The 27,395-nt window shown below is 35.6% G+C and overlaps 3 protein-coding genes across 3 annotated transcripts in view; 2 read left to right on the forward strand and 1 right to left on the reverse strand.

Annotated features, from left to right (window-relative positions):
* LOC139982486 (uncharacterized) overlaps positions 1-2,764 on the forward strand; it is an 88,442-nt gene extending 85,678 nt beyond the window's left edge. Inside the window, exon 6 of the mRNA XM_071995383.1 lies at positions 1,632-2,764. Within this exon, the coding sequence (XP_071851484.1) occupies positions 1,632-2,764 (1,133 nt within the window). The remainder of the gene's footprint in view (positions 1-1,631) is intronic.
* Positions 1-27,395, reverse strand: part of LOC139982457 (DNA-directed RNA polymerase III subunit RPC2-like) — a 159,996-nt gene that overhangs the window by 33,599 nt on the left and 99,002 nt on the right. The gene's annotated exons all lie outside the window — the stretch shown is intronic.
* Positions 2,762-27,395, forward strand: part of LOC139982462 (uncharacterized) — a 58,055-nt gene continuing 33,421 nt past the window's right edge. The window contains exons 1-6 of the mRNA XM_071995366.1: positions 2,762-2,805; positions 6,135-6,451; positions 18,979-19,196; positions 21,522-21,598; positions 21,973-22,025; positions 23,317-23,436. Coding sequence (XP_071851467.1) covers positions 21,577-21,598; positions 21,973-22,025; positions 23,317-23,436 — 195 coding nt within the window. The 5' untranslated portion in view covers positions 2,762-2,805; positions 6,135-6,451; positions 18,979-19,196; positions 21,522-21,576. The remainder of the gene's footprint in view (positions 2,806-6,134; positions 6,452-18,978; positions 19,197-21,521; positions 21,599-21,972; positions 22,026-23,316; positions 23,437-27,395) is intronic.

The following is a 27,395-nucleotide window of genomic DNA, read 5'->3' on the forward strand; positions in this document are numbered from 1 at the left end:
TGACCGCAGCGAAGAGTAAACATAACATATTCCAGTTTAATTCGTACTTGTAACTTATTCTCATATACAAACGGCTTTAGGACATTTATATTCTCTTTTAATAAGACATTATATGTTACACTATTCGAACGAGAGTGTGTAGTAAAGTTAGTGAGCCCGATAATGGTATCATTGTTTATTCGATGCGCTTTACAGTTGTTTTCTACTCATGGGTATAACTGTAGTAATTGATAATAAACAGTAAATGACAATAACATTTGAAAAATATTATTACTGGAGTTGATAAATGAGCTTAGGATCTTCACTGGAGCCGACTTACAACCGGCAAATTCATGACCATTAGCAATCTTAAGTCTAACGCACAGTGCCCGGCTATCCACGATTCCCCAATTAATGACATGTGACTCGAGTTTCAATAGTCTACAGTGTGCGGCGGGCATTTGATGACAATTACACGCAGAACTATGAATTTTAGAACATGTTTATCCTAGCTTGTTGAAGACATGTTCATTTCTAGCAACTATACGTTACTCTGTACAGGTAAAATAAGCATCTTCATGAACGCTTCAGAAGATAAATACACTACTTGGTTCAATGAAATTAAGCCAATTCCATACATATGCAACACAAATATTTTGCGTTAATATATATGTAGAGAATTTAACATATGAATGGATGTGCTAGTTAAAATTCATCATATGTTCTAGAGGATCATAGACCTACACCATTTTCAGACTATAGAGACGGATTTAGTGACAAACTCTGCTTTTCTATGTAGATTTACATAAAAGTAAAAGCTCTGTGTCTTTAAATAGAATACAGTGTTTTCTGTATTCTCACATGTTAAGCCTTTTCTTCATTGGGAATGCGATTGCGTTATGCATGGACATGATCTTCATGTATTTTAACGGGAAATTTCCTTATGAAGTTAAAAGAAGAAATTAAAATGACTATTCGTAGATTTTTTCCTTTTGATATTCTTTCGAGTGGATAAGCCTAAGCAATTTACATATGTCGTATTCACGTAGTGACAGTGAAAAACACGTTCACAATAACTTGAGCGCATGCACTACGTGGAAGTATTGCCACATGATGTTTTCAACTAATAAAAGTGACTTTTGACAGTTCCACAATTTATAGTATGTGGGGACGGATTTTCTGTCAAAATCCAAATCATATTGGTAGAGATTAGTTACTCTTGGTTTGATATTTAGCTGAAAATTAACTCAAATCAGGCATAAAGGATTATATTGTGATAGTTGCCGCCATCTACTTTCACTTTGTCTCCGCTATAATGAGAAATTAAATGTTGGTGAGAGCAACATAGTTTAAGAAAAGCTGAGTTAAGTATCAATGGCTATCAGTGTTTGAAGGATATGTAGCTTTCGTAATAAAAATCGGTAACCCATTACATGATTTGACGTTACGTAACTAATCCAGCAAAGCTACCAAGTACGCTAGACATACTTGGTGACTAATATTAAACATTACATAAGCTCAAATGCACACTTATACTGCCCCCCGTTTCCCTCTACCTCAACTGATGTTAAGTATGTTTCAAAAATATGTTCAAAATGTGTTTGAATACTTTAAAGTGTTCAAAGCTCTTTGTGTTCTTTCCTATTTCTCAGAAAAGAAAAACAAATTCAACAAGTATTCGAAAATAGCCTATCAAAAGCAATACGGAACAGCAAAGCCGTTTCCTTCCATGAACGAGCGTAGTGTTGATAGAATTTTTGTTGAGGGAGGTATTTACTACGTGGCTCAGAAGGGTGATTCCAAGCAAAATCCTGATGTGCTAGAATCGTTAGAATCTTACAACGAAATTCTGAGTAGCCCCAAAACTGATTCAAAAAGAAAAATTATTGAGGGGGAACCTGGGTATGGGAAATCAACAATTGGATTACAGTTTCTCCATGACTGGTGTACTAAGAATCCTACATCTCCTCTCAAAGATGTAAAAATACTTATATATCTCCAGTTGAGGCAACTGGTAGGTGTAAAGTCTATATACACTGCCATAAAGAATTTCATAGTGCCCAAAGATGAAGACATGGATGAAGCTTGCATTCAGGAAATCCTCAGAGTATACAAAGAGTCTGTTGTCATGATATTTGATAGTTATGACGAGTATCCTGACAAGAATGAAACCGAAACAGATATCTCCTTTATCATTGAGATGAAAATGTTTCAAGATAGTATTGTCATGATACTTACCAGGACATTGTGCCTCCCGCCTAATTTACACCCCGAGACAAAAAGTATCAGATTAACAGGGTTTGGGGTTGCTGAACGTCGAAACTATGTCCTGAAGGTGGTGGATCGTAATAATGACCAGTTGGCAGATTGGATCGAAGAGCAGCTTCAGAGAAACCCCGTGTTAAAAGATCTCTGTCAGGTCCCTCTCTTGTTCACTATGGTTGCTCACACAGTACACAAGAGTCAAAATATTGAGGTTTTTAACTCATTAACGAGGTTTTTCAAATATCTGATCGCATGCTTCCATAACCATATGAAAAGCAAGAAAGGTGCTACTAATGAGGTGCCTGCTGTTGAAACGAAACTAGCTAAACTGTACCGTATTGCTTTCGAAGGCCTCACGCAGAGGAAACAACAGCTGACCTGGAAGACGACATATTTAGTTTCAGAACTTGGACAAGAGTTCTATGATTACTATATTGATCTTGGGATGTTGGCACAGGAAGAGGTCTTTGACATTTCACAGTGTATACATCTGATAGAAGCACGAATGTCGCATCTGTGAGTTTTACGCTTCTAATCATCTGGCTTGGATTCTTAGTGAAGGTAAGTCTTCAGTATCGATAATATGCTGATGTGATTGGAAGAAATGAGTTAACTTAAGAGATGGAAGTATCGTTCGTATGATATGTCTTTTTATGTACATATGTAAAACAGCTTATGCTCCTCGTATCCCATCCCATATTGTCTGCTGTGGGGTATGTAAATGAACACTTATACAACTCGCGTGACAATTAAAGCAAAAAGTCATACTTTGAAGCTGACCCAGTTCAACATAAGACACATCTGGGGTTGGATCTTTTTACTTTTATGTTTGTTGTATTTGAAGACAATAGAGCCCTAACGTACAGATACCTTCAGGAAGATCAAGGCAATGTCGGAAAAAGCTCGCTACACTGGATTTACCAAGAAATTTACACATCTGGGTATTCTAGGATGGACATGATTTTCCCTAGTGCTGTAAATGTGAAACCATTGTAAATACTTTCATTTTTGTTTTCATTACAAAACACGAGCTAGGACAATATGATTTAGCCCCTCCCCCCGCCAAAAAGAAAAATATGAAATGTGAACCAGTGACAGGATAAGAAGAAATATGCTTGAAATTATTTTGTACTCGTCAGTTAAATAATCTTATTCCCACATATTGTCAAAAATGCTTTTCTTGTGGCTAAAGTTGCTTCGCAAACTAACCGAGGTGAAGATCAAAAATATGCTAGTAAATATCAAAACCAGATCCTCATCATCTTTCGTATCACAAAGATAATTATTATAGTTGATAGAAGTCTTTACATTTTGGTGACATCTGGTGACAGTACAGTGAATGTAATACCTACGGCAACTCGGCTGAAAAGAATTGTGTTTTCTTTATAATGTTTCAAACCGTTTTCAAAAGAGCCATGTAGTATTAGCCCGAAAAATAAAATCATATTTGTACCTCAATATGAGTAGCAACAGTGATATTATTGATTTTATGTTCCTTGTAGTACTCAACTATTTATTAAGTCAACATAATCAAAAACGTATTAAAGTGAAGATTTTAAAGTTTGATAACATCTCATCTCGCAAAGATTTGATTTTGTCAATTATCACTATAACAATACACACAATTTGAAACGTAAACATATGCTGTGACTATCTTTATCCTAGGCAACTTTAGTTTTCAAGAGACAAGAACAGAAGCTTATCAATAACATTTAAAGGAGTCAGTAAGTTGGTTAAAACCTAATGTCAGACAAAACAAAATACCATTTTCACGGCTTCAGAAGTTAAGTCATTTTAACATATATCCTCTGAAATTCTCTCTTATCCCTGATATTGTTATTCAAAGTATGTTAACAATTTTAAGGGTCATATGCTGGGAAGTATTTGTCAAAACTATTACCAATTCTAGCAGAGGAGATTTATAGAACAGCAACACTGATGATCTTTGAAGATGTTTGCTCAATTGCATGAGGTCAATATTAATAGTACATATGCACATTTATTTGCATAACAAAATGTGCACAGTAATCTGTTACAGAAATGGAACTTAAGGATTTACTTAATATTAATAAATTAAGACTAACTCAAAACAATTCTCAAGATCTAAAAACATAAATTAAATATGTTAATAGCCTGAAACCATGAATCAGAATGTCCCTTCTATACATTGTAATAACATGTTCAGGCCATACCACTCCAAATTTGAATCTTACTTTCAAAAATGAAACAAGAATTGAAATGCCGTTTGTCTCAAGAAGTTAACTTTGTATGCCCCTTTTAATGACGTTTGCAAGTTTGTTGGTCTGTGGAATGAAGAATATGACAAAGTTACATTTTATTCAATTACTTCACTGGCCTTGTGAAATAGACATAAAAAGACCATTGAAGAACACTCACTAGAACATAGCGATGTTTATCAGTTATACAACTCAGACATTTCCTTATCGATGGGCAATGTTATCATGGCCTATTACAACACTTGAACTTCTTAATGTAAAATAATACAAGTAGGTCTGTTAAAGGATGTTACAAATTTTACTGTTTGACAGAAATACACTCTTTCCTGCATCCAATTTAATATTTTCTCTATAATATCTAACTAATGACCTCTGACTATTTTTCTGTGTTGTTTATTGTGCCCCCTCACAAGCCGAATTGTTACGACTAAGCAATGTGAGGAAACATCTAGCAGGGTGCAAAATTGACTCATTCTTCCTTTTGGCCGCTGATAACTTCATATTACATTGGACCTTAATTGACCCTACTTTTGGTAAGGATGAATGAACTCCTCACAGGGTAACGATTTGGACAAGTAACATAAGCAATGAGATTAATGTGGTAAACCAGTCAGACTGACCTACATTTGTTGAGTAATAATGTTGATATTGCCCACATGTGTTATGTCATCCTGGGTATAATATTCATTGTCACACTGGCCTGTCAGTACTTACAATTCAGTAACAAAGCATGTAATGAAGGCAGGTTAAGGGTCACTATTAACTGTCACACTGGCTTGTAAGTACTGATAATTTAGCAAAAAAAAAACGTATTATGAAAGCAGGTTTAGGGTCACTATTCACTGACACACTGGCATGAACTTACATCACATGAATGGAGTATGTAATGCAGGCAGGTTGCAGGGAATATCACTCACTTTCACATTCGTCTGTGCTAAGATCTAAATCAATTTATGAAACATACAATGAAGGCAGGCTTAGGGGCAACTTTTCACCGCCACACTGGCCTGTAAGTACTTACAATGAAGCAACAAAGCATGTAATGAAGGCTTTTTAGGGTCACTATTCACTGTCACACAGGCCTGAACTTACATGAATGGAGTATCTAAATCAACCAATGAAGCATGCAATGAAGGCAGGTTTCAGGATAATATTAATATCACTGGGCCTGTGCTTCGACCTTAATTGCATCAATTAAGCATCTTATGAAGGTATGTGTAGGTTTGTAACTAATTCTGAGTATGTTGGCCTCAAAAAATATAACATTACTTGTTAACAAATTTTCTGAGCTCAGTTTCTGAGTTTCAGGCAAAGTGTACCCTTCTCTGAACCTCAGATAGACCATTAATAATATATGTCATTCTGTCTGCTTCTTAGCACAAATCTTGAACTTGAATCCATCCCTGATTTATGTTTTTAATGACAGTGTATGATGTCACAACACCATAAAACAAAACATCGTTAACATACATCTTGTTAATGATAGCTTTAGAAATAATAATGTATACAATGATTACTACCTAAATTGTAGTAAGAGTTGATACTACAAATAAGACAATGGAACAGTGACACTATTGCAATGTGTCAGCAATTTGATATGAAGCCTGCAATAAACTATTCACGTTAAATCCATAATGTCTGCGTTGATTGTAGGAGCGGCTTCAGCAGCGTCATCGATTAATGTAAAGGAAACCTTGGACAGCATCAACCCACTTGACCTGCAGTATATATATCGCTTTGCATGTGGACTCAACAAGTCAGCAGCAGACATCATCATCAAACATCTGTGCGAAACCAAAGAGGGACGTCAGTTTGCTATACTATGCACGCTTGAACAAGAAGAAAAATCAGACCAATTCCTGCAGTCAGTTAAGGACTTGGTGTCAAGTTCCATTGCCATTAAACCACACGATAGCAAATTGTTACAGAGGTCTACCATACAAGTCCTTGAAGTTGCTTCAGCTAATCAGGTAATTTTCAATGTGAATTAATAATCTCAACACAAGAGAACAAGTTCTTAAGTATAAAAAGTTCAATACATCTTGGTTTAATTTATTCCGTATTTGTGACTCAATTTTGCTACTCACATTGTTTAGATTTCTATTTCAAAAGTTCATTGCATTTGGCGGCCAAATCTTTTCGTTTTTATTCATTTTCGTTTTTGATGTTCCTTCTCATTGTGACTAGATATACACCAAGAAAACTCATTAAATGTATCTTCTTCGTGCCAGTGAAAACTGAATAGTTTTCCCTCATCTCACGTCACTCGCTTAGTTGGAAATATAAGAAATATACACATATAACAACTACATCCCAGCAGCATGCATGCGCATGCCACCTACTATTTTGTGTGGAAAGATGACCATTGCCTCATTGTCTAAATGTAGCAGCAACTATTTGTTTAATAAAATGTGATATTATTTATCCTAAAAAAAAAGAAAATAGTTCACGGCTTACTTTCAAAAACACAAAAGCAGGGTTCTTTAAATTATCCTCTGTAATATTTACTGTTGCACTAGTTATTGTATGCTGTTGTGGGTTGAAATCTCAGCTTTAAAATCTCAATGTGTGTTTGCCAAATTTTAACTTCAACCTTTCCAGCTTAATGCCCTAAAAGTGCAGTAAAAATAATACCGTTCTATGCAATGTTCACATTAATAATCAGTATTTTTACTGAAATATATGTCGTTAAAGATCTTGAACTGAATAAAATTCGCCAGAGGTTTTAACGATTCTGTAGATTCGACAAACCTCAATAAAACACAGCGCAGTAATTACTGATGCACGGTTGTGGAACATGAACAGTATTTACTGTACTAGCTATGAGCATCAGGTGATGAAAGCTATGCATTCCATGTACGATACTTTCTCAGCGCTCAATAAGACTTCCAATTTGCAAGTCATTTCAATTTCTTCAAAATTGGCGTAGAGAAAGACGGTGGAAGACATGGGTGAGGTGCGAAGATGAGACATAATGCACTCATCTGGGTATTTGTTTGTATGCAAGCTTCATTTCCAGCACGAGACTATAATCTCGCTGTTCGCCAGTCTTAAAAACAAATCGAGGCAGAGAAAGCAACACAAAGGTGGTCATTTGTACATTGTGTACCACTGTGTCAGGTTCAGACCAAGTCATGGAATATTAATATCACTGCAAGCACCTCAATCGTTTCGCCACTCTTAAATATGTAATGCTTATATTCTCACCGTTTCATGATCTTTCCACGGTAACTACCATCTGTAAAGGAATTAAAGTTATTCTAAACAAGTTTATATCCAATCAATATAACAAAAGGGTTCATAACAAAGAATAATTTCTGACTAGTGATGGTATCAAATAGCATAAACACAAACACTGCAAATTTAAAAGAAGTTTATTATTTTAACATAGAATAAACAGAATAATTAAATGCACACCAATATATGCTGTTTTATACAGAGGAGAGGAGTAGATATGTTATTCATGAGTTTCTGAGTTTCCAAGTAAATCTGTAAAGGATGTTAAATATAAGCCGTGATGGAACCATGACTTGCAAAATGGTGCCAGGTCATATTACGAAGAGAACACATTGTAATATAGCTTTACATGAGTACAATCTACCCCCCACCTCCCTCCCCTTTCCACCTACCACAGATCAAAGTCAACAGAAACTGAACTCAAAGTCCTAGTGTCTTACTAGACTACAATACCAGAACTGAAGAGGGTTGGTAACACAGCAAGAAGAATGAATCTATCCACCCAAAGACTCTGATGGACCAGGATTTTCCATCAAGTAGATCAGCACCATCAGTTTGTGGACAGAAAATTAGTATCCCTTGATAGACTAATGGCAACATTTCTTTATTTATGTATTAAAATGGTAGCAAATTGACAAACATGGGTATCCATGACCAAAACTTGCTGGCTACCCTACAAAATGATAGATAGATAGATATTAACTAATTATAACACAGTTTTATGTACTGATTGATCTGTACATGAGTATTTAATTTTAGTGGCAGAAATATGAGTTGAGCATTCATCACTTTAGCATGTTAAGTTACAAAGTGTTTTGAATGTACACAGAAGAACCCATGACAATTTAACAACACAACCGTGGGGTTCTAGTTTGGTAGTGAAACTCATGACATCATTCATGCTCGTCTAGTTGGCTTTTACGTTGACTTTCCAAAATGACTGAGTTGTGTAGAATCTGGTACATCCTTTTAAGTAGTGGTGAAATGAAAGGGGGGTGTAGGTGGTTTTACATTATTTAACGCAACGTAGTCGCCAAGAACCTGAAGTATATTTAAGGGAAGGGCCGAGGAACATGAGCTTATAGCATGCTCCTCATGGTGAAACATAATTGCACCTATAAGGTGAATTGAGTGTACTGTTAATAGTAGGAGAGACTAGCGTAGGTTCGTATGAGCAACTAGACCGGTTTCTGCTCTCAAACTTTATAGGAGGAGCTTCATTAGTAGTAGCCTTTGAATATTTTATATTCGGCCTGGGCGTCTCGTTCTCAAAATGCATCTATTTTCTGTGAACGAGTTTTATGGACTCATAGTGCAGCTATAAGAGCATATAAAAGAGCTTCGTGTGAACCTTGAGAGTCAGCTGATTCTTCGTTAGTGTGAAACCTTGAGTTAACAAGTAAATCTTTGAGATTTGGGGCCCTTTCGTAGGCTAGAATCGCTTCTTTTGGAAACAGTTTGTATAATTCCGCGTGTTGCGAGATTAAGTGCCAATGTTTCAAAAGTGCTTTTTTTTCAAATGCGTGGTTTTGATATGGGGTGTATAGGTAAGCTTGAACATCAGTGGTGGTTCCTTTTGTTTTGGTTTGGTAGTGAGGTATTGCCCAAGGTTTTCAAATTTTATGCCTTTCGTGGCTGAGGCAATTTCCTCTTTCTTATAGTTACGGAGTAACAGTTTCTATGTGAACGCGTCCTTTTTCTGTAAGAAATCAGTCTCATTGTTACAGAGACGTGCGTATCGTAATACTTCCCCTTTAATGAAGCCTTTAAAAATGGAAAGTGGGTGTGCAGAGTTTCTGTAGAGGTATTGGAAGGTTTCGTGGGTTTGGTGTCTAATAACCCATTGGTTTCGAACCTTGGACCTTTGAAGATTTTCAAATCTAGGTATGTTACCTCGGTGTGTGATATTTCTACCGTAAACTTTAAGAAGCGGTGAATTTCATTCAACCTGTTTACTAGTTGTTCAAGTTCCTGATGTGTACCGTCGTAGAGCAATAGAATGTCATCTCTATAGCGGAGCCATTTTAAGATTTTATTATCTGTCTGTAAAAGCTGGTTTTCAAGTCTATGCATGACGATATCACAGATTTCCGGAAAGGCTTGGCTACCCATAGCGCAACCGATCTTTTGTAGAGATAATTGGTTATTGAACTCGAAACAGTTTCTTGTAAGGATGAGTTCAATTAGTTTGCGCATGGATATGGAAGATATTTTATTTATTCCATATTCGCTTTTTCTCCGCCTTTTCATAGACTTCTTGACATATATCTAAAGCCTCCTCTTGGGGAGTATTGGTATACATGGCGACGACATCGAGTGTAGCAAGTACTACTGTTTTTGGTGACGGGGTGGCTTCCAAAATTTTCAGAATGTGATTTGTGTCTTTCACATAGGTGCTTTGTTTTAATACAATAGGAAGCAAGAAATAGACCACAAATTCCGATATTTTTTCGGTCGGTGACCCGTTTCCGCTTAATATCGGTCTGCCGGCAAATTTTGAGTTAGCCGGGGGTGCTTTATGAATTTTTGGTAGCACATATATGACCGGTGTGCGGATCTTTTGGCTATATGATGACAAGTACTCGAAGGTGCTTTAATCGATTTCTTTTGCAGAGAACATTTCTATTAGTGTTTCCTGGACTAAACTTTTAGTTTGCAACGTCAGATCACTTGCTAACTTTTCGTAGTGGTGACTAGCAAATTGCCTTTCAATTTTTGGCTTGATGGTCTGAGTGATTCATTATAGCAATGCCTCTACTTTTATCGAAGGGTTTGACAATAATAGAGCGGTCGTTTTTAATTGCATTTAGTGCAAAAAGCTTCGCTTTGTGTGTGTTGCTATTGGCGTTTCGGATAGTAACACATGCTATTTCTGTTTGTGTTGCTTCCAAATAGTCCTCTAGGTTTGTTGTTACTAAAAGTCATGTTAGGTGACCATGTAGAGGGGAGACGGAATTTTTTAAACCCTTTTTGTTTTGCATGATGAAGCGGATTCTGATTTTTCTTTTTAGGTCTTTCCACGACTTGAGAAGATCACTTCGATTAGGTTTTTCTGGAGTTGCTATGAACTTCAGACCTTTTCCCAGCGCAATAAACTCTATATTGGACATGTTTCTGTCTGATAGGTTCTTTACGAACTTTTTTAGTGTTTCTGCTTCTTTTCGAAGACATTGGGCTTTTGAGTGACTACTTGTAGTCTGTAGCTCTCTGTTGGTGGTGCGGAAGTTTTCGGAGCTTTTAGTAGCTTTCACTGATCGGACATATTTGCGTTTTTTAGATAAAGAGGAAGGGGGGAAGAGAGAGAGAAAGTACATTTTGTATGTTGAAGGAGAGGAAAGTAGCTCTTTCTGGAAAATTTGGTAGACCTAAAAAGGGCCGTTTTTGTCGAGCAAACTCCTACGTCTACCTTTTGTAAGATTACTTTCGGTGATTTGCCTTTGGTCGGCGCGATACTCTGGATTCCTCCCTTTTCGCTGACGTTTGGAGGATGGCTGTCAGAAGCCGGTTCGCCTCAGGAGCTTCTATTGTTGACTCTAAGTCGGTCTCGGCTCTAAATTTCTTTTCCAGAAATCTCTCCCGTTGCCTTTTTGCTTGGCGGGATAACTCGTCTCTCCAGATTCTACGGAGGTGAAATATTGGCCATATGCAATGCAAATTATGAAAAATGTTCACTTTTAGCAGAGATAGATATATAATGTTCCAGGTCAACAGGTAATCAGATTCCATGTGGGCAATCTGGCTATGAAGGGTAATATTTAAATTGATTTACTTGTTTTCAGACTTTGTGCCAGCGATGAATATGAAAAGTAAATTTCATATAGGAGGGCTGGAGGGGGAGGAGGGGGGGTGGGCCAGTGCTTAATGCTCCTTATGACGTACTGTCTCTGGTTCTATCATGAGTTATATATTCAAGAAATAATGATAGATGTACAACAGAAAAACTGTAAAGATTCATCATTATCAGTATGTTTTATGAGACCCTTGTTCCAGTTATAGCAACAACTGAGATGTCCAAGATGATGTGTAGGCACAACAGCCTCTACATTTTACTCCAGAAGAGCCCTTGACTAGCATGGAGACCATGAATTTGATATAAATCCTAAATTTAAAAGCCTGTAAAATATAATAATTTATTCTCGAAAAAAATTTAACAAAACGTCAAAAAATCAGTCATATCCCTTACATCCAAACGTCAATTTATGTGTTAGTTATGAAATAACATGTCTTGAACTCATCAAACTATCAAAAGTCCATAAGATTTCATAAAAAAAAATATTTCTAATGGGAAAAGCAACGTACAATTTCTATAGAATGACCTCATTTGCAAATTTGTATACGTAATTAGCTCAATTCTGAAAACAAACAACAATATTTCGCATCTGAGGTAATCAACTCAGTTAGTTATTTACAACTTATCAACTCCATGTTACCTCCAAGGATTTTTTCACCCCCCCCCCAACAATTGTGGAGTTTTTCTACCAAATTTGTGAGTTATCTTGAATGTATTACAACAGAGAATACATTTAGAAAGCACATGTGCTTCAGGTTCCTGGAAATATCTCTTAAATAGCCAGTAATATAATTGAAGTGCAAATAATGTACATCTAAGACAGAACATATTAAGAGAATCCTTTATCACCATTGAACAATGGCTAAGAATGGAATTCCGAATAACTGTGGTTTATACTCGGAGGACATGCATAGGGTCTGGAAGCTGTATGCATATCTTGATTTACTGACTGACAACAACATATACACACATTATAGTAAACCAACCAAAGACCTCTAGTTGAAACCATTTAGTATATTGCTCATTGACAAATGGCATAACGACTAGATTATCTTCAGATTTAAATTTGGCATCAATTTTCTTGGGTTTTGGATACTCTGTGATGGGAATGGTAGGAAAGGTTAGGATGGGAAAGGAGAAATGGTTCCTGTTAGTCAATTTTACATTTTATTAAACAAATGCCTAAATTTGACATATGTAACATATCGCATGTGGTAGCACACAGGCTTCAGACATTGTGATCATAGTAACAAAATCACAGACACACTTGCTGAGGAAATTTTGTGGGGTGTTATTCACTCTTACATTAAATGTAGTAAAAAACTCACCTAATACCTATCTTCATTGAAATAGAATGATGGAGGAAAATGTCACATATTAAATTATTTATAAATGACTTAGCATTGACGTCTTTGGTTTATATCAAATGAAATTTATCTCAGGTAAGTTCTCCTACTTGGAGGAGTTAACAGGCTGCCTTTCAGAAAACTATAATTATTCAAATAGCATACTTTAGTCTTGGGATATTGAAGTTGATGGTAACTGAAGTTTGAAGGTATGTATGGTATGTATCTAAGGTAACGAATGGGCCAATGAAAACCTTATTATGTTCTACATGTTTAGGTTTGTAACTTACACGTGCCAATAAGGATAGTCCTTATTATATAAACCAAACTTTAGAAGTGTTATCTGAGTGTGGGTATGAGTCCTGTTTTGTTTGAGGTTTTGTTTGTGTGATTGTTATTAGAGCCGGTCATACATTTTATTGCCCATTTTTGTGTAAGTAAGGCTGGCATAACAGAGGAGTGTGGCCATGCTGTAAAGACCAATTAGTACCCTTACCTGCCACCCAACACTATGAAACACTGACAAATCAAATCACCTGAGTATTTTGTTTTATAATTTATGAAGCATACACAAAACAAAAAAATTACCCAATCTATTAAAATAAAAACCTCTTTCGTATGCATTTACACATTGCTAAGTAATAACATGTAAGATATGCAGTGCCTAGTATATGGTGTATGTATGTTAGATTGAGGCCTGTATCTTCCCTTATGCCTTAGGGAGTTTATTGATCAAGCAAGCTTTAAAGCAATTAATGTTCCACCAGAAGTAGTCAGTAACAAAATAGCTTTCTGCCCAGACTCAAATATAATGTTAACTACAACCCAGCTAACCTTTCCGGTTTTACACTAACTGTGCATTTACTATGACCATCAGCACATTGTAAACCAGTCTGTGCAAGATCCGCATCTGGTGACCCTTAAAGATTGTCGCAAGACTGACTAATCCACATTTACCTAATGAGGATATAAAGACAAATGATTCGCATAGCATTAATTCTATAATGAAGTTGTTCATTTTGTATTTAAAACCAAATTTCTAATTTGTTACTTTGAAGTCAAGCAAATTTAGCCCTAATTACTGATCTCGATTGCTTTTGTCAAACAATTTGTATATCAGTGAGAAGCAGAGGCTGTTCTAATACATAAATGTTGTTGTCTTTGCTTTCAAAATTCTCCCAGTAACTTCATTTCCTCCTTTGCCAGTATACGTCAACCTGACGCTCCCTACCCCCCCCCCCCCTTGTCCAGACACGCGTATAGCATAATTACTAAATTACCGAATAACTTAACAAACCTAAAACGAATACAAAATGTATTAAGGATTTAAGATGACATAACATGCTGAATCTTATTATATTTTGTTGTATGATCTTCTGTGATATTTCCATAAAATATTGCTTGTCATTATCCATGACAACTATTTAATATGATAGGTTGAGTAGACCTTGTCTTAAATTACATAACATCAACACAACCTAGAAACGATGACATTAGAAAGCCTTCATTACTATTAGATGTACAAACGGCAATGAAACTGTTTCGTAATGAAGCAATGGATGCCGATAAACATTAACATTGGTCAGATTTGAAAGATTAGAGATGTACTTGGCTTTAATATAGAAATCATATGAAAATGTACCCCTCTAGAATCTTACAATCATGGTAAATTTGTAAAGATGATGCTTAAATTATAGAAACACTGTACAAAAGAGGTCTCACAGAATCCCTCATTCTAAGTCACGACATTCAGAAGTATTCTAAATTAGATTTTTCATATATTATATCTTGTTTTGCAGTGATTATAATTGATGAGGGGATTGTTGCTGGATGAGGGACTTCTCGGTAGGGAAATTAACATTGAAGGATCATCTGGTAAATTATGGAGTAAAAATATCCACTTTAACACTTGCATTGTCACGGAGGAGGTGGATGATTGGTTGGGTGGTTGGGTGGAATCAGGTGGTGGACCATGCAATCTTTACCCTGCTCATGCTAAGTGTTCACACTTCTTTCAAGACCTTTAGTCATATGGTATGTTACTGTTGTTTCAAAACTTGAGTTCAAGGTCTCATAAATGCTTCTCACAGTTAATTTTACTCAACTAATACCAAAATAATTAAAATATAAACAAACGTTAACTTGAAATTGAGACAAGCGGTGAATCTTCAGTCAAACTTTAAGTAATACTGCTAGCAATCCACAGTCCGCTTTATATTCAATTGAGAAACAGAGTTATAATGAAAATAGAAGGAAGCCTGAAAAAAACATGATGAAGGATTCTGGTCACATAATTTGGGAACCAATGGTTCACTATACTGTATATAGGTTGATGATTTTGTATGATTTCTGAAATGCTGATATTGTACTATTACTATATTAAAGTACATATTTTGCTATCTGAATAATTTGATATATACTGTTATTTCATAAGCTGTTGTTCTCTGCAGTCCTGGTGTGAGGGGGAGGGTTGCCTGAGGATTACAGTTTCAGCTGAGTGACCAGTGAGTTTAGAATAAACAAGTACTTACAAAAAAACTGTGCCTAGCTCTTAAAGTCACTGGTTTTGTGTACATCTTACTTGAATAATGCTTCTTTAGCCTCACATGGTGGGATTATGAAGAGTACATATATCATGACAGTTTATCATGAGTTTCAAAAGAAATATCAAAGATTAAAAGGAGAAGCTACCCCAACCACGATCTTTACCTGATATAATAGACATATTTGAGATGAATATTAAAGGTGGAGGTGTCTTTTTTTTACTTCCCAAGTATGTTTCAAATCATAATTTCAATATTTAAGCACACGCTTAAAACAGTCATCTCTTCTGTACTGCAAACAGCCTACCTGAGGTTGTAGAAACATTACCATCACTGTACTACACTAAACATTAATTTGATAACCATCGCATGGAGGAATATCAGATGATGAACAATTCATATTCTTTGTCAGCACACCGTGTACACTTCCATCAAAAACTGGTATCTACAGGTAGAGTAGGTGATCCCCTAATAGCTGGCTTCAATTAAATAGAATTAACATATGTCTCTGGCTTACTGCACTGTATACATGGACATTCATCCAACGAAAAATCCAGAAGAAAGAAAGTACATTTCAGTTTCAAAGAACCAGGTAAGTGTCAGGTGTCTGGTGGAAGTGACGTTAAACAGAGTGATGAAGCAATAAAAAGGTGCTCCGAAAGGAGAGTTCAACTTCACCCAAACCCAACCATGGTTTGGGCTTGACTGAGAATATTTGAGAGATTCTGCAACTCTTTTCCCCTCTTGAGGACAGGATGTCTTTTGAATTTCCACTTTGGAGGTCATCAGGAGATAATTTTATCTATTTTAGTGTGTCAGCTTTGATCGATGAGTGTTTTAATATTGGTTTTCTGTATTTAATGGCACCAGTCCCCTGGATACCACAGTGACTACATTGACCAAGTTAAACCACTCTCTGCTGGTCTCTCTCTAAATTTTACATTACCAAATGTGTACAGAGTACTGTGTCCAGCTGGTCAATAGCTATCAAATTTGGTCGATAATTTTCACAAATGTTGACACATGGATCCACTTGTAACCTTCGTAGATAGCATTTCAAGCTAAATTATATTTGAGACTTCTTGTCCTCTTGTACTAAGTTTAAAGCATGTAAATACATGTCTGACGGAGAAACTAAATTGTCGGAATCGGCCGATTATAATAATCGGCATCTGCAAAATCAATTGCGCTATCGATTTTTTGGAACTGATTATTACCTTCCCACATTAAAGATTGTATTTTCAACGCATTTGATTGACCACAACCACAACGGGAAAAAACAGAATGCAAAAAATCATTGTGGTTTCGATGATGTAACATGAGCAGTTTCTTCATGAATCTGACATAATGTATAGTGAGGGTGTACATATTTACAAGGCTTTCACGATTTGACCTGTTGTCCCCATATGACCTTTGACTTCCACCAAAATCATGAGGCTTCTTTTATCTCAATGTTTTACACCTTCATACCAAGTATGAGATCTGCCCAAGCTTCCAATATAGGGATGTCATGTTTTACAAGGTTATCACATTTTGAACTCTTATAACCCCAAATGGCCTTTGACCTCCATCAAAAACAACATACTTTGTTAACTAAATGTGGTAATATAAAATTGGTCAAATTTCCTTTCTTAAAATAAAGTGTTTACAAGCTGGGCGACATCTTAATTAAGTAAATTGTCAACTTAATTTCTCTCCGCTTCCAGTAAGTAGCGTCGACGATCTCTTCGTCACATTCAAAGTTGGTGCAGTCTTATTTCAAGATAAACGAATAGGAGTTTCCTCTTCTCCAGGTATTAAAAGGATTGTCTAGTGGCCCAAAGAAGTTACCTTAAAAAATGATAAATAATTTTCCAAACATACTGTCAAAGTATGAGAACGCTAATGTTGCGTTTGATTTTTTAATCATTAAGGATGGACATTTTCAATATGATTTGAACATAACAGAACGTAACGTCATGTACGATAATGCAGATTGCGACATTAACCCACACTCCGTACAGTACCTACAGTAATCACAACAAAAACCGCGTTTGTATACAGATTAATTTCTTCCTTAATTTTCGGTGAAATTTCTTATAAATTATATATATGTTTTCAAAAACTCCTTAAGCCGCCATATATGTAGTAGATCGGTGGTTTCGTGGTCTTTTTGTAACACAAGATAAATTTAACAGCAGACTCTTTGTTGTTTATACATCGCGCTATCCAGCTCCATCGTGAGGAATTTTCGCATGTAGGCTACTCTAACGTTTACAATCGGACAGTTCTGCGAAGCCTAAGTTTCTCGGTACTAAATTCTGCTCTGACATCGATTCCTCCCAGTTTCATCCTTCGGTGTTCCGAATACTTTTCAAGTTTCCTTTTACTGTAAATTTGGATCCGTGAATTTTATTTCAGCGATTTTGAAGAACAGTGTATGAACTGTGGTTTGAGTGTGAGAGTATATTATGTGCAACGCTTTACGTATACCAACTGGGCATGGTACAGTAGGCTATATACGTTCGCATTAGTACGTAATATCGGCAATCATATGTGCGTACACGTGAGAGTGTATTTAATGCGGAAATGGGAGTGCTAACTTCAAGTCGCCTGTTTTGCCTATTTGCCAGCACTACGTCAATTACCATATTGATGCGTTCTAACAAACGGTACTTTTGGTGAGAAACTCGTGAATTTGAAAACCAGACTTCTACAAGAAGAAAACGTTGAATGTGGACAAATTTTACATGGTTAGAAAGGGGAAAATATTAACTACAAGGACAATGTATCACAATCTTTCACCAGACAATTCCTTTAAGTACTGTAACCACGATGATGCTCTCCGTTATTTAAAATGGTATGCTGTTAAGATGTTGCTCTTTGAATGGATTTATAGAATATTCGAGTTATAAAAGGATAAGGTATCCGTTTCTCCCGTCAAACAATGTATAGCGTAGTAGCTGTAAATAAAAGAAAGGAATACGGTATCCAAAGGCGATAACTTCGCAAATAGATCAACATAAAACATATTATGTAACTTTGTGTCTGACCGCGGTCAGATTCGGAAACTAAACAAAGTGTAACGGAACTTAAAGTTCCTGTCATAAAAGTATATATATTTTATGTAGCTCTCCTCTTATCCGAACCCTCCCACATTTCTCTATCTCCGTCTCCTCGTAATTGTTCCCTCATGTCTATCACCATAACTCTCTATAAGAATCTACTATTATTTGTTTTCATAATTAATATTCTATATTAATTACTCAAATAAATCATATCATTGTTATATTTAGAACAATGTCTTTTGATGATAAACTTAAAAGTATGCCTTACATGTCAACAAAGTTATTGCACTCGTCATACGTTACTGTTTCCCAACTGTTTACGTATATTGCACCAATGAAACCTAACCCCTCTATGTTTCCATTTTCAAATCGACAATATTTTTACACTCCAAGTTACTCTGAGTCATGAAATTGGAAGAAATCAAAGACCCAATCAACTTACTGATCAAAGGTTTTACGTGTATTAACCAGGGAGTTTCCATTTCCATGCTTAAATCAATGCTAAAACTAATATTTTGTTTTGTTTGCCGTCAGATTCCCATCACCAGTGTATGCCTTAACAAATCTTTCAAGGAATGTAAGGAAGATGTTATTGTACTTCACTCTGGACTCAGATTGAATCAATTGTTGACGGTAGAGAAGATACACATAGAGACAGAGCAAGTAAATAGGGAGCCTAGGATACTAACAGAGGAAGACGTAACGGTGATATTCCGTTATGGGCTACGTTCTGGACATTTAAAGGATTTGTCGTGAGTATAATGTAATATGTTATGATTTCCCAGTTCTGAATGTTCAAACCTGACAACAGACTGGATGTTAAACAAGAACATGGGAATATTTTAGCTTTCAGTCCATGTTTTCAACAAAATTACATTTTATAATATTGGTAATTATAGCTGAGGTTTCATTTTTTTGTAGTAGTTAAAGCTTATATTTAGTGGAAGGTCACTTTTATATCGCAATAAAACGTAATAGGTAATATTATATGTTATTCGCTCCAATAAACCGTGCTAAACCTTATATTAGACGACTCCTTTTGATTCTTTTAGACGACGTGGAACTGTAAACATGATGTTGACATCTCTGTAATTATAATGGGATAGACTTTGTGTCCGTAAACGACCATCAACGGTGTACTCACATACGATAATTCAATGTCTACTGTATCCATGCATATTAAACTGTATCTTTCGATATTGAAATATATAAATTATCGTTATGATGAGAAGTACTATTCGGTCATTCTTCCGTTCTAGATAATCCAAAAGAACTTATTTTTTGAGATCTATAAACCACAGACTGCCGTTATCTGCAAAGCTATTTGTTGAATGACTAACATTACTTACTAACCCAACGTTTAGACTAATGCTCGTTATATCGCACGAGGTAGATATAGGCAACAGGATTATCTGTTTATGATAAAGAGTCATACTGTGTATATTGTAATAAACAAAAACAGACGAATGCGAGCTTCTGCGTGTTAAAAAAAGTAGGAACTGAACACGTGAAAATATCTGAAAAATAAATTTTCCTCGAGTTGTAGTGACAGATGCAAGGAACAGCGGACAGAACATTCGAGTAAACAATTGTAGAGTACAAGCAATATCCTCTGCATTTCTAATCATGTTGGCAGGCACAAAAGTACTTTCCTGCAATGACAGGCCATTCTTGTTTGTTTTTACCTTCTTTAATTTGAGAGACATCTTTAATACATATAAAGTACATTACAATTACACACAAAGCTATGCGCTGAACGGCATATATTTAAATTTGCTAACCGAATGATTTGATTAAAGTATGTTATATTTAACTAGAAAGAAACAGAGCACCATAATCGCATGTGCATAGTGATCATGCCATACTGAATGGTATTATTGTTTTGTTTTCCTTAACTTCAATTTCAACTTTATTCTCAACTTTTCGGCATTTTTTCAGAGCTTCAACTTAATTTTCTTTCAAATGTTCTTACTGAACTGTCTACTCCACACAGTTTGAATGTTCTAAACACTTCCAGCAATGTTGACGTTTATTATCATCACTCGAAACTTGTTCTTAGCAACGGCAACTGCACAAATCTTAACGTTTTGGCTTCAAAAGTTTACGCTTTTTTTGCGTATGTAAATAGTGATGACACAGGACATATCGAAATTTTGACTGTTCTAGCGGAAAAAGTGGTTCACAATCACTCTTCTTTCTATTAGGACTTTTTTTTATTAGTCAAGACATAGTTGTCATTTTCGTATATTTCTGAGAAATCCAGGCTAATTGAAGCATTCCCTTCTGGTGTTATTGGTGTATTATTGACTTTTCTGTTAGACGTTTCTGTTTTTTACTGACACTGTAATTTTAACGTAGCACCTTACTTGTTTAATAGGTGTAAGTTGATATCCATGCAATAAAATTCGTTCTCATGGGTACACAAGGAGGTTTAAAACGTGAATACGCTGCACTCAGATACGTTATTTGACATAAAACATATGCATTTCAATATGACAATGTATGATAACAAACGGTGCTGGAAAATAGAGTTCATGCCAACTGCGTCAGAGATAAACCAACATTTACTCACTACATGTAAAGGAACTGTTATCCACCCTCACGGGAGTGAAGATAACCTACCATAGTTACGATTTTGTAGTGGAACTAGCATTCTGAAATAGTAACATCATATTGTACTATCAAATATATTAATTGCATCTCATAAAAAATATTACGATTGAGAATTCCATTATTTCTACCTTGTTTATTATCTTTGTTAATTACAACCTTACTGATTATAAAGATTTCCCGGCCACGAAAGGGTTTAATTCATTATAGCTCAATGTCATGTAAAAATATTTATCTACGACCTTCGTCTGTCAGCAGATAAGAAGAAATTTAGTATTTAGAATTCTTCATTAACTTACACGGTCATTTACGATATATTATGAACAGTAAACAAAATAGTATATTTGTCTTTTGGGGGGTTGTTTACGACATTTATACGATTAAGGTTGTAATGATATTTACTTTCCTCGATTATTGTGTTAATTTATCATAATTTTCTTCCTTTTCTTTTCATTTCTACCTGAAAGGTTTGATAATTGTTTGTTGCCTCCGTCCTTCGCTTCAGAATCAATTCCCTCGGAGATGAAATCTAGGGACATTAAAGGTATACAAGTATCGTCAAGTTAGTCAGTGTTCAATTAGTATTTCAGTCTATCAGGTTTTCTCATATATGAGTATTCATTAAATTATTGTATTACTTTTAGCGCGTACACAATTGAATATATATATATATATATATATATATATATGTATATGTATATGTACATGTATGCATGTATATATATATATATATATATATATTTATATATATATATATATATACATATATATATATATATATATATATATATATATTAGTGAATTAAATATAACAGTTCAACAAACATATGTAATCCGTTCTTCTCTGTTGATGAATATATCGTATTATATTACGTATTGGTGATTCTCTTGCACACGTTTGTATTTCTGACATCACAGTGTTGTGGAGGAACTACGGTTACAGTCTGAATCTTCAATCCGGTGCTTGGAAGGTATGTTTGTTTGTACAGTCTTTATTTCCACGTGAACTTGAATGTGCATGATTCCTTTGAAAAAAAAGGAATACTTGCATCGAAGTTTTTAACACCACCTTGTAGAGTATAATGAAACAATGGTGGAAGTTACATATTTTAATTTGGAATTGTGATGGACTGTTGATCACATTAAGCAAAAATATATTTTGTTTTAAATGCAATGTGAAATATTCTTGCTTTATAAATAATTATCTAAATGATACATACGATACCAAACTCATAATTCAATGGATGTTGACATATAAGCCACATTACAAACAGTTTATACTACTATAAAGAACGATAGGTACGTACCATTTCAGTAAACAATCTCGTTAACATTAGCAAGCTTCAACGTGACATTTGCCATATGCAGCATTTTGCATTGACAGTTTAATATGTAGAATGATCCAACAATAGTCGAAATCTGAGATGTATGTGCTGCTATGAATAAGTTTACAGACACTAAGACTGTTACGTGTTTGTATACGTTAATATTATTTCAATCGGGAAAACAATACCGACAAATTAGTCTAAACTTGCGTATGTGTAATGTCCACTTAAAAAATGGAAGATTCAAATGCACTTTGAAACTGTGATCAGTCTTTACAGAAGAAACGAAGTCAGATTGCTTTCATTATAGTTCATAAGAATGTATTTTATGACGAATGAATCAAGGACATACCATAAATTCCCTTCTGGCTACACATTGCCGTACTAAATCAAACAATATGCAGCATATTTAGGAGCCAGACCCAGATATGCTAATACCCGAGTGTTAAATATTGGTATTACATTTGGAACAGTATCTTGGCTTGATAAATTACAAGTAACATAAGAAAGCCAGTGTAGATAATATAGTTAATGACTAATTAATTTTGAAAAGGCTATAATTCTTAAACCTCTTGTAGTTTAACACACATTTATCCATTACTGTATAAACAGAAAGGAACATCATAATAAAAAGTAATTGCTGTTGTTATAAGGCGTACCACATATTGCAGAAACAGGGAATCGTTATTTAGCGGTGAATAAAATATACGTATTTTTTTTTTTAATTTTGTTTACTAGTTTTGTGCAAATTTAGATGCCGTTTTACTACTTCAACAATGCAGTTCATTGAGCTCGTTACCGATTGTAACTTTCAAAGTTTATTTCATGTTTGGTGATCTGTTTATAGCAAATAAATGACTGGAATCAACTATGAAACATTTTAATTGAGACAAAAAAGCACTATGACATGTTTTTTCCTTATGTGTCATAATATCAGGTTGATGATGTAGATACAGTGAAGCGTATATGCACAAACCCCGTGATTATTGGCAGAAAATACAGTGAGTTACTACAGAGATGTACTATACAGCTTCTGGAGAACGCATCATACCATGACGTAAGTCAGTAACTGTGGCCCGCCGTTTGTTCATTATCACAATTATGTGTTATCGGTAAAGTATAGCAATACGTGATATAGCATGTGCTTTCATCGTTGATGCACATCCAAGGTAATTTCTATAAAATAACAGGTCGTTTTGGACGTAAAAGTACCATTGTACCGTACATGAGCATTAACCGTTTGTCTTACAATAACGGTTGAATGCAGTGTTTAATTGCAGAACGTTATCAAGGAATAGTTGTCTTTAACGATGAACCGTATGATTTGATATCCATTCCTAAGCCTTTCTCTTAATGTACAATTACATGTTATAACTGTTTTTTTTACAATTGACATACATTTGGACACTGTCCAGTTTGTAATTCTTAGTGAAGGTGTCACATCCCTTTTGTGGATTATATGGGTAATGGGATGTGATTACTTAATTATGCACAGAATGTGCCTAATAAACATGTTAGTTGCTACAAATATTGAAGCCCGGCGACATTAGTTCGCGGTCTGCATGTACATACGGTTAAAAACGTAGCTTCGTTTTGCACAAACTGTGTTATATTACGCTTTAGCGCAGTTGTTCTATCGATAAAAACATTTGTTTTAACAGCTCCCTAATTGATGACGCGCTCAATTTTCTACGCAGGAAAAAAGAAGAATGATTAGCACTTCACTTGCGATGTGTTTCATTGCATACACTTACTAATGGGGCATATAAATGTGTATGTATCAACACTTGGTTTGACCTCATATTGCAAGTAAACTGTAATAACACTATAATACTTACGTTCGCTACTTTGACCGGAACTCAATCACAAACATATTGAGGTTAGTAATCAAACAATTGTTTTTAATTACATGTTTATTATTGCATTCCACCCTCCGAGAAACTACGTAATGTTTTTTATTTTGTTAAATTACCAACCGATGTCACATTTTTCAAAAACTCAACTGCACTGTTTCATTTAGTAACTCTAATAAGGGATTAACAATTTAGAAATATTAATCCACTTCTCATAGCCTAGACTATTCGTTATGTCGTCAATTGTAGTAAATCTTCCAATCTTCCTGCTGAAGGAAGCAGCGCGACCTAAAACAGTCGTATACGCGATCTCAAAACCTTAGCGACTGTAGCAACATCACATTCGAATTTTAACGGTTTGTTCGACAGTAGGGAGTATATTTCAATCGTTATTTTGTGTGTTTGTGTTTTGTGACCATTACCAAAAAGGGGGCTAATGACGACTCTCCGCTATGAATTAATTATCCGCTGAGGAGTTCAAAAATCTTGCATGTTTGCACAAGATGGAAACCCATCTTTCCATAGAATACCTTATAAAAAAATCTCTGTCAATGAGGGGCGGCAACATGTAAGAAATTGCATACACAACAAAGGAGAAATAAATGTCTATCATTACTTATTTGGCGTTATAAGCAATTCTGAGCTTAAATATGAACCGAGAAGGACAACTCGCTATATAGCGCTTCAGTGAGACGTGCAAAGTGTTGCAAATAGCACGGGGGGGGGGGGGAGGTGGGGCGGCAGTTGTCGGGTACAGTGAACTATATCGTTAGACTGCGTGAGTGTTAATTGTACATGACATTATAATCCTCCCACATGGCTCCATGATGCAACCTCTCTTCAGACTAGAAAAGTGCTGATAAACCAAATCCGATATGTTTGTCTAGTGTGAAAAAACATCAAAAGTATCGAACATGTATTTTCACTTTTTGCTATACAGAATTGCGCCCTCTGTTACATGAATTGGCGTCAGAGAAATCTCGCTGAATCCTTTATTATTTTAATGTTTACATCTCACTGGCATTGTCCAGTAAGAAACGTTCTTTCTATACCAGAAATAGAATAATGACTCACACATGATCAAAACCGCCAGACTGAAGGAAGGAATCACGATGTCTGAGGGCCTGTGGAGTGGCCTATGCACTGCAGGGGCAGGAATGGAGGAGAACGCAAAATATTTGCTTTAAAAGCAAGGCATTATACTTGCATGATTTTAAATTGCTCACGAGTTTAGGATACGTTGCTCCCACAATGCATCCTAGTCCAACCTGTCTCCTTCGGTGCGTTCAAAATACACATACATATAATTATGACAGACATTATTGATAATTTATGAGTGTATACGTATTTGCTGTTTTCGAGGTGTGACATCTCTTAAAACTATTAATATGAATTCTGACAATTTAATTAGAATGCTCCGAAGATCGATAAATATATACCAGGGACTAGCTATCCACAAAGCATGTACAATTTATTTATTTATTCTAAATACGCCCGAAACCGTCCACTGACAATCTTAATTGCGATATTATGATGTACCATGCAGTGGTCATGTATGTAAAGGTCCAACGTTGTTACACTTTACAGTACTTTTCATTCCTGTACGGAGCTAAAACGAAGGTAGCGAGATTCAATGCATTATTTTGTTTAGAACTTCAAAAAAGATGCCAAAATAATATTCTGCAACTTTTGAAACAATGTTGAAGACGTTTCAATTGTTTCGAGTGTACCACACATGCATGTAGTTTATTTATGTACTGTACAATCTAACTTTTGCAATATCTATGTACAAGAGAGTGATTTTGATTAGCCCTTGATTTGTTCCACTCTCGGGATGGGAAAATAAACACCCATATCCCCCCCCCCCCCCCTCGGATATAAACTTGGTCCAGGCCCTTAATTACCCGGTAGTTAACAAGGAGTCTGACGATATAAATAGCAGCCATTACAGTCTGCTTTCTTTTGTTTTCTACGTTAAGATATAACGGGCAAATCTACGTTTAGATATAATGACGTACATATAGACACCTGATATCACTTACACAGAGTAACGGCGGTACCAATGAACTCGGCGCACTATCAACTGTGGAACGAGACCCTTGCACTATCCCCTTATTGGAAATCCCCTTGTCTGAAAAATAATGTTTATTGATTTTGTACTGCTTGAAACTAGAATGCTCTTTATGACGTAATCCTTCCCAACTATGTGCTGATGACGATATACATACAATTAGTTATCAATAGTATATCAATTCCCGTCATGAAATCAAATTACGCAGTCTATCTGGATAGCACAGTAAATTTAAATAAGGCTAAGTCTAGAATCATTATTGGGCAGAGCTCTTTTAAGGGCGCTCTAACCAATTACTACTTCGACATGTTAATTACATACCTTCACACACTGAATATATGTTATGCCTACTTCAGAGTAAGTCTTCACGGGGTTCCTCTGTGTTCGCCTGAATAGGCATATATGCTAAATGGTTTCCCTTCTTGGTTTTTACATTGTGACCTGACTGTGGCTAAGGATTCATATTTCAGTAAAGCATTAAAGAGGGAACAGGTCGTAGAAATTGTAGCCCAGAATTAACTAATCGGCAGATTCCGTCGATTGTTTCTACAGTTTTACTTAATTTTCACTATCGATCGCTTCTCGAATCGCGTATTATTAATAACGGGGAAGAAAACTACTGCTAAACCTTTGCAAACATATTTGACTTGTGTAAAAAAATGGAACATTTCCACTTGTGTTATTTCAGAAGTGCGTCCTCTATTCAGTAAAGCTCTCCAGCCTCATAATGATTCTGATGTACACGCATGTGGCAGAACTTTTCCTTGTTCAAGGTTCATACGTATGGCAAGCCGTTTTAACATTAAGCTTGCAATTCCACTGAAGTGAAATACGTTTCACTTAGGTGGAATTAATTTCCACTTAAGTGATGTGCATTTCACTTAAGTGAGATCCAATTTCACTTAGATGGAATGCATTTCACTTAAGTGGAATGCATTTCACTTAAGTTAAAAGCATTTCACTTAAGTGGTATGCATTTCACTTAAGTGGAATACATTTCACTTAAGCGGAATTAAATTCCACTTAAGTGAAGTGTTTTCCACTTGAGTGCATTGTGAGGTAAATGTTAAAACGCCTTGCCATACATACGCC

Source organism: Apostichopus japonicus, chromosome 16 (genome assembly GCF_037975245.1).
Source record: "Apostichopus japonicus isolate 1M-3 chromosome 16, ASM3797524v1, whole genome shotgun sequence".
In the NCBI taxonomy this organism is placed as follows: Eukaryota; Metazoa; Echinodermata; class Holothuroidea; order Aspidochirotida; family Stichopodidae; genus Apostichopus; species Apostichopus japonicus.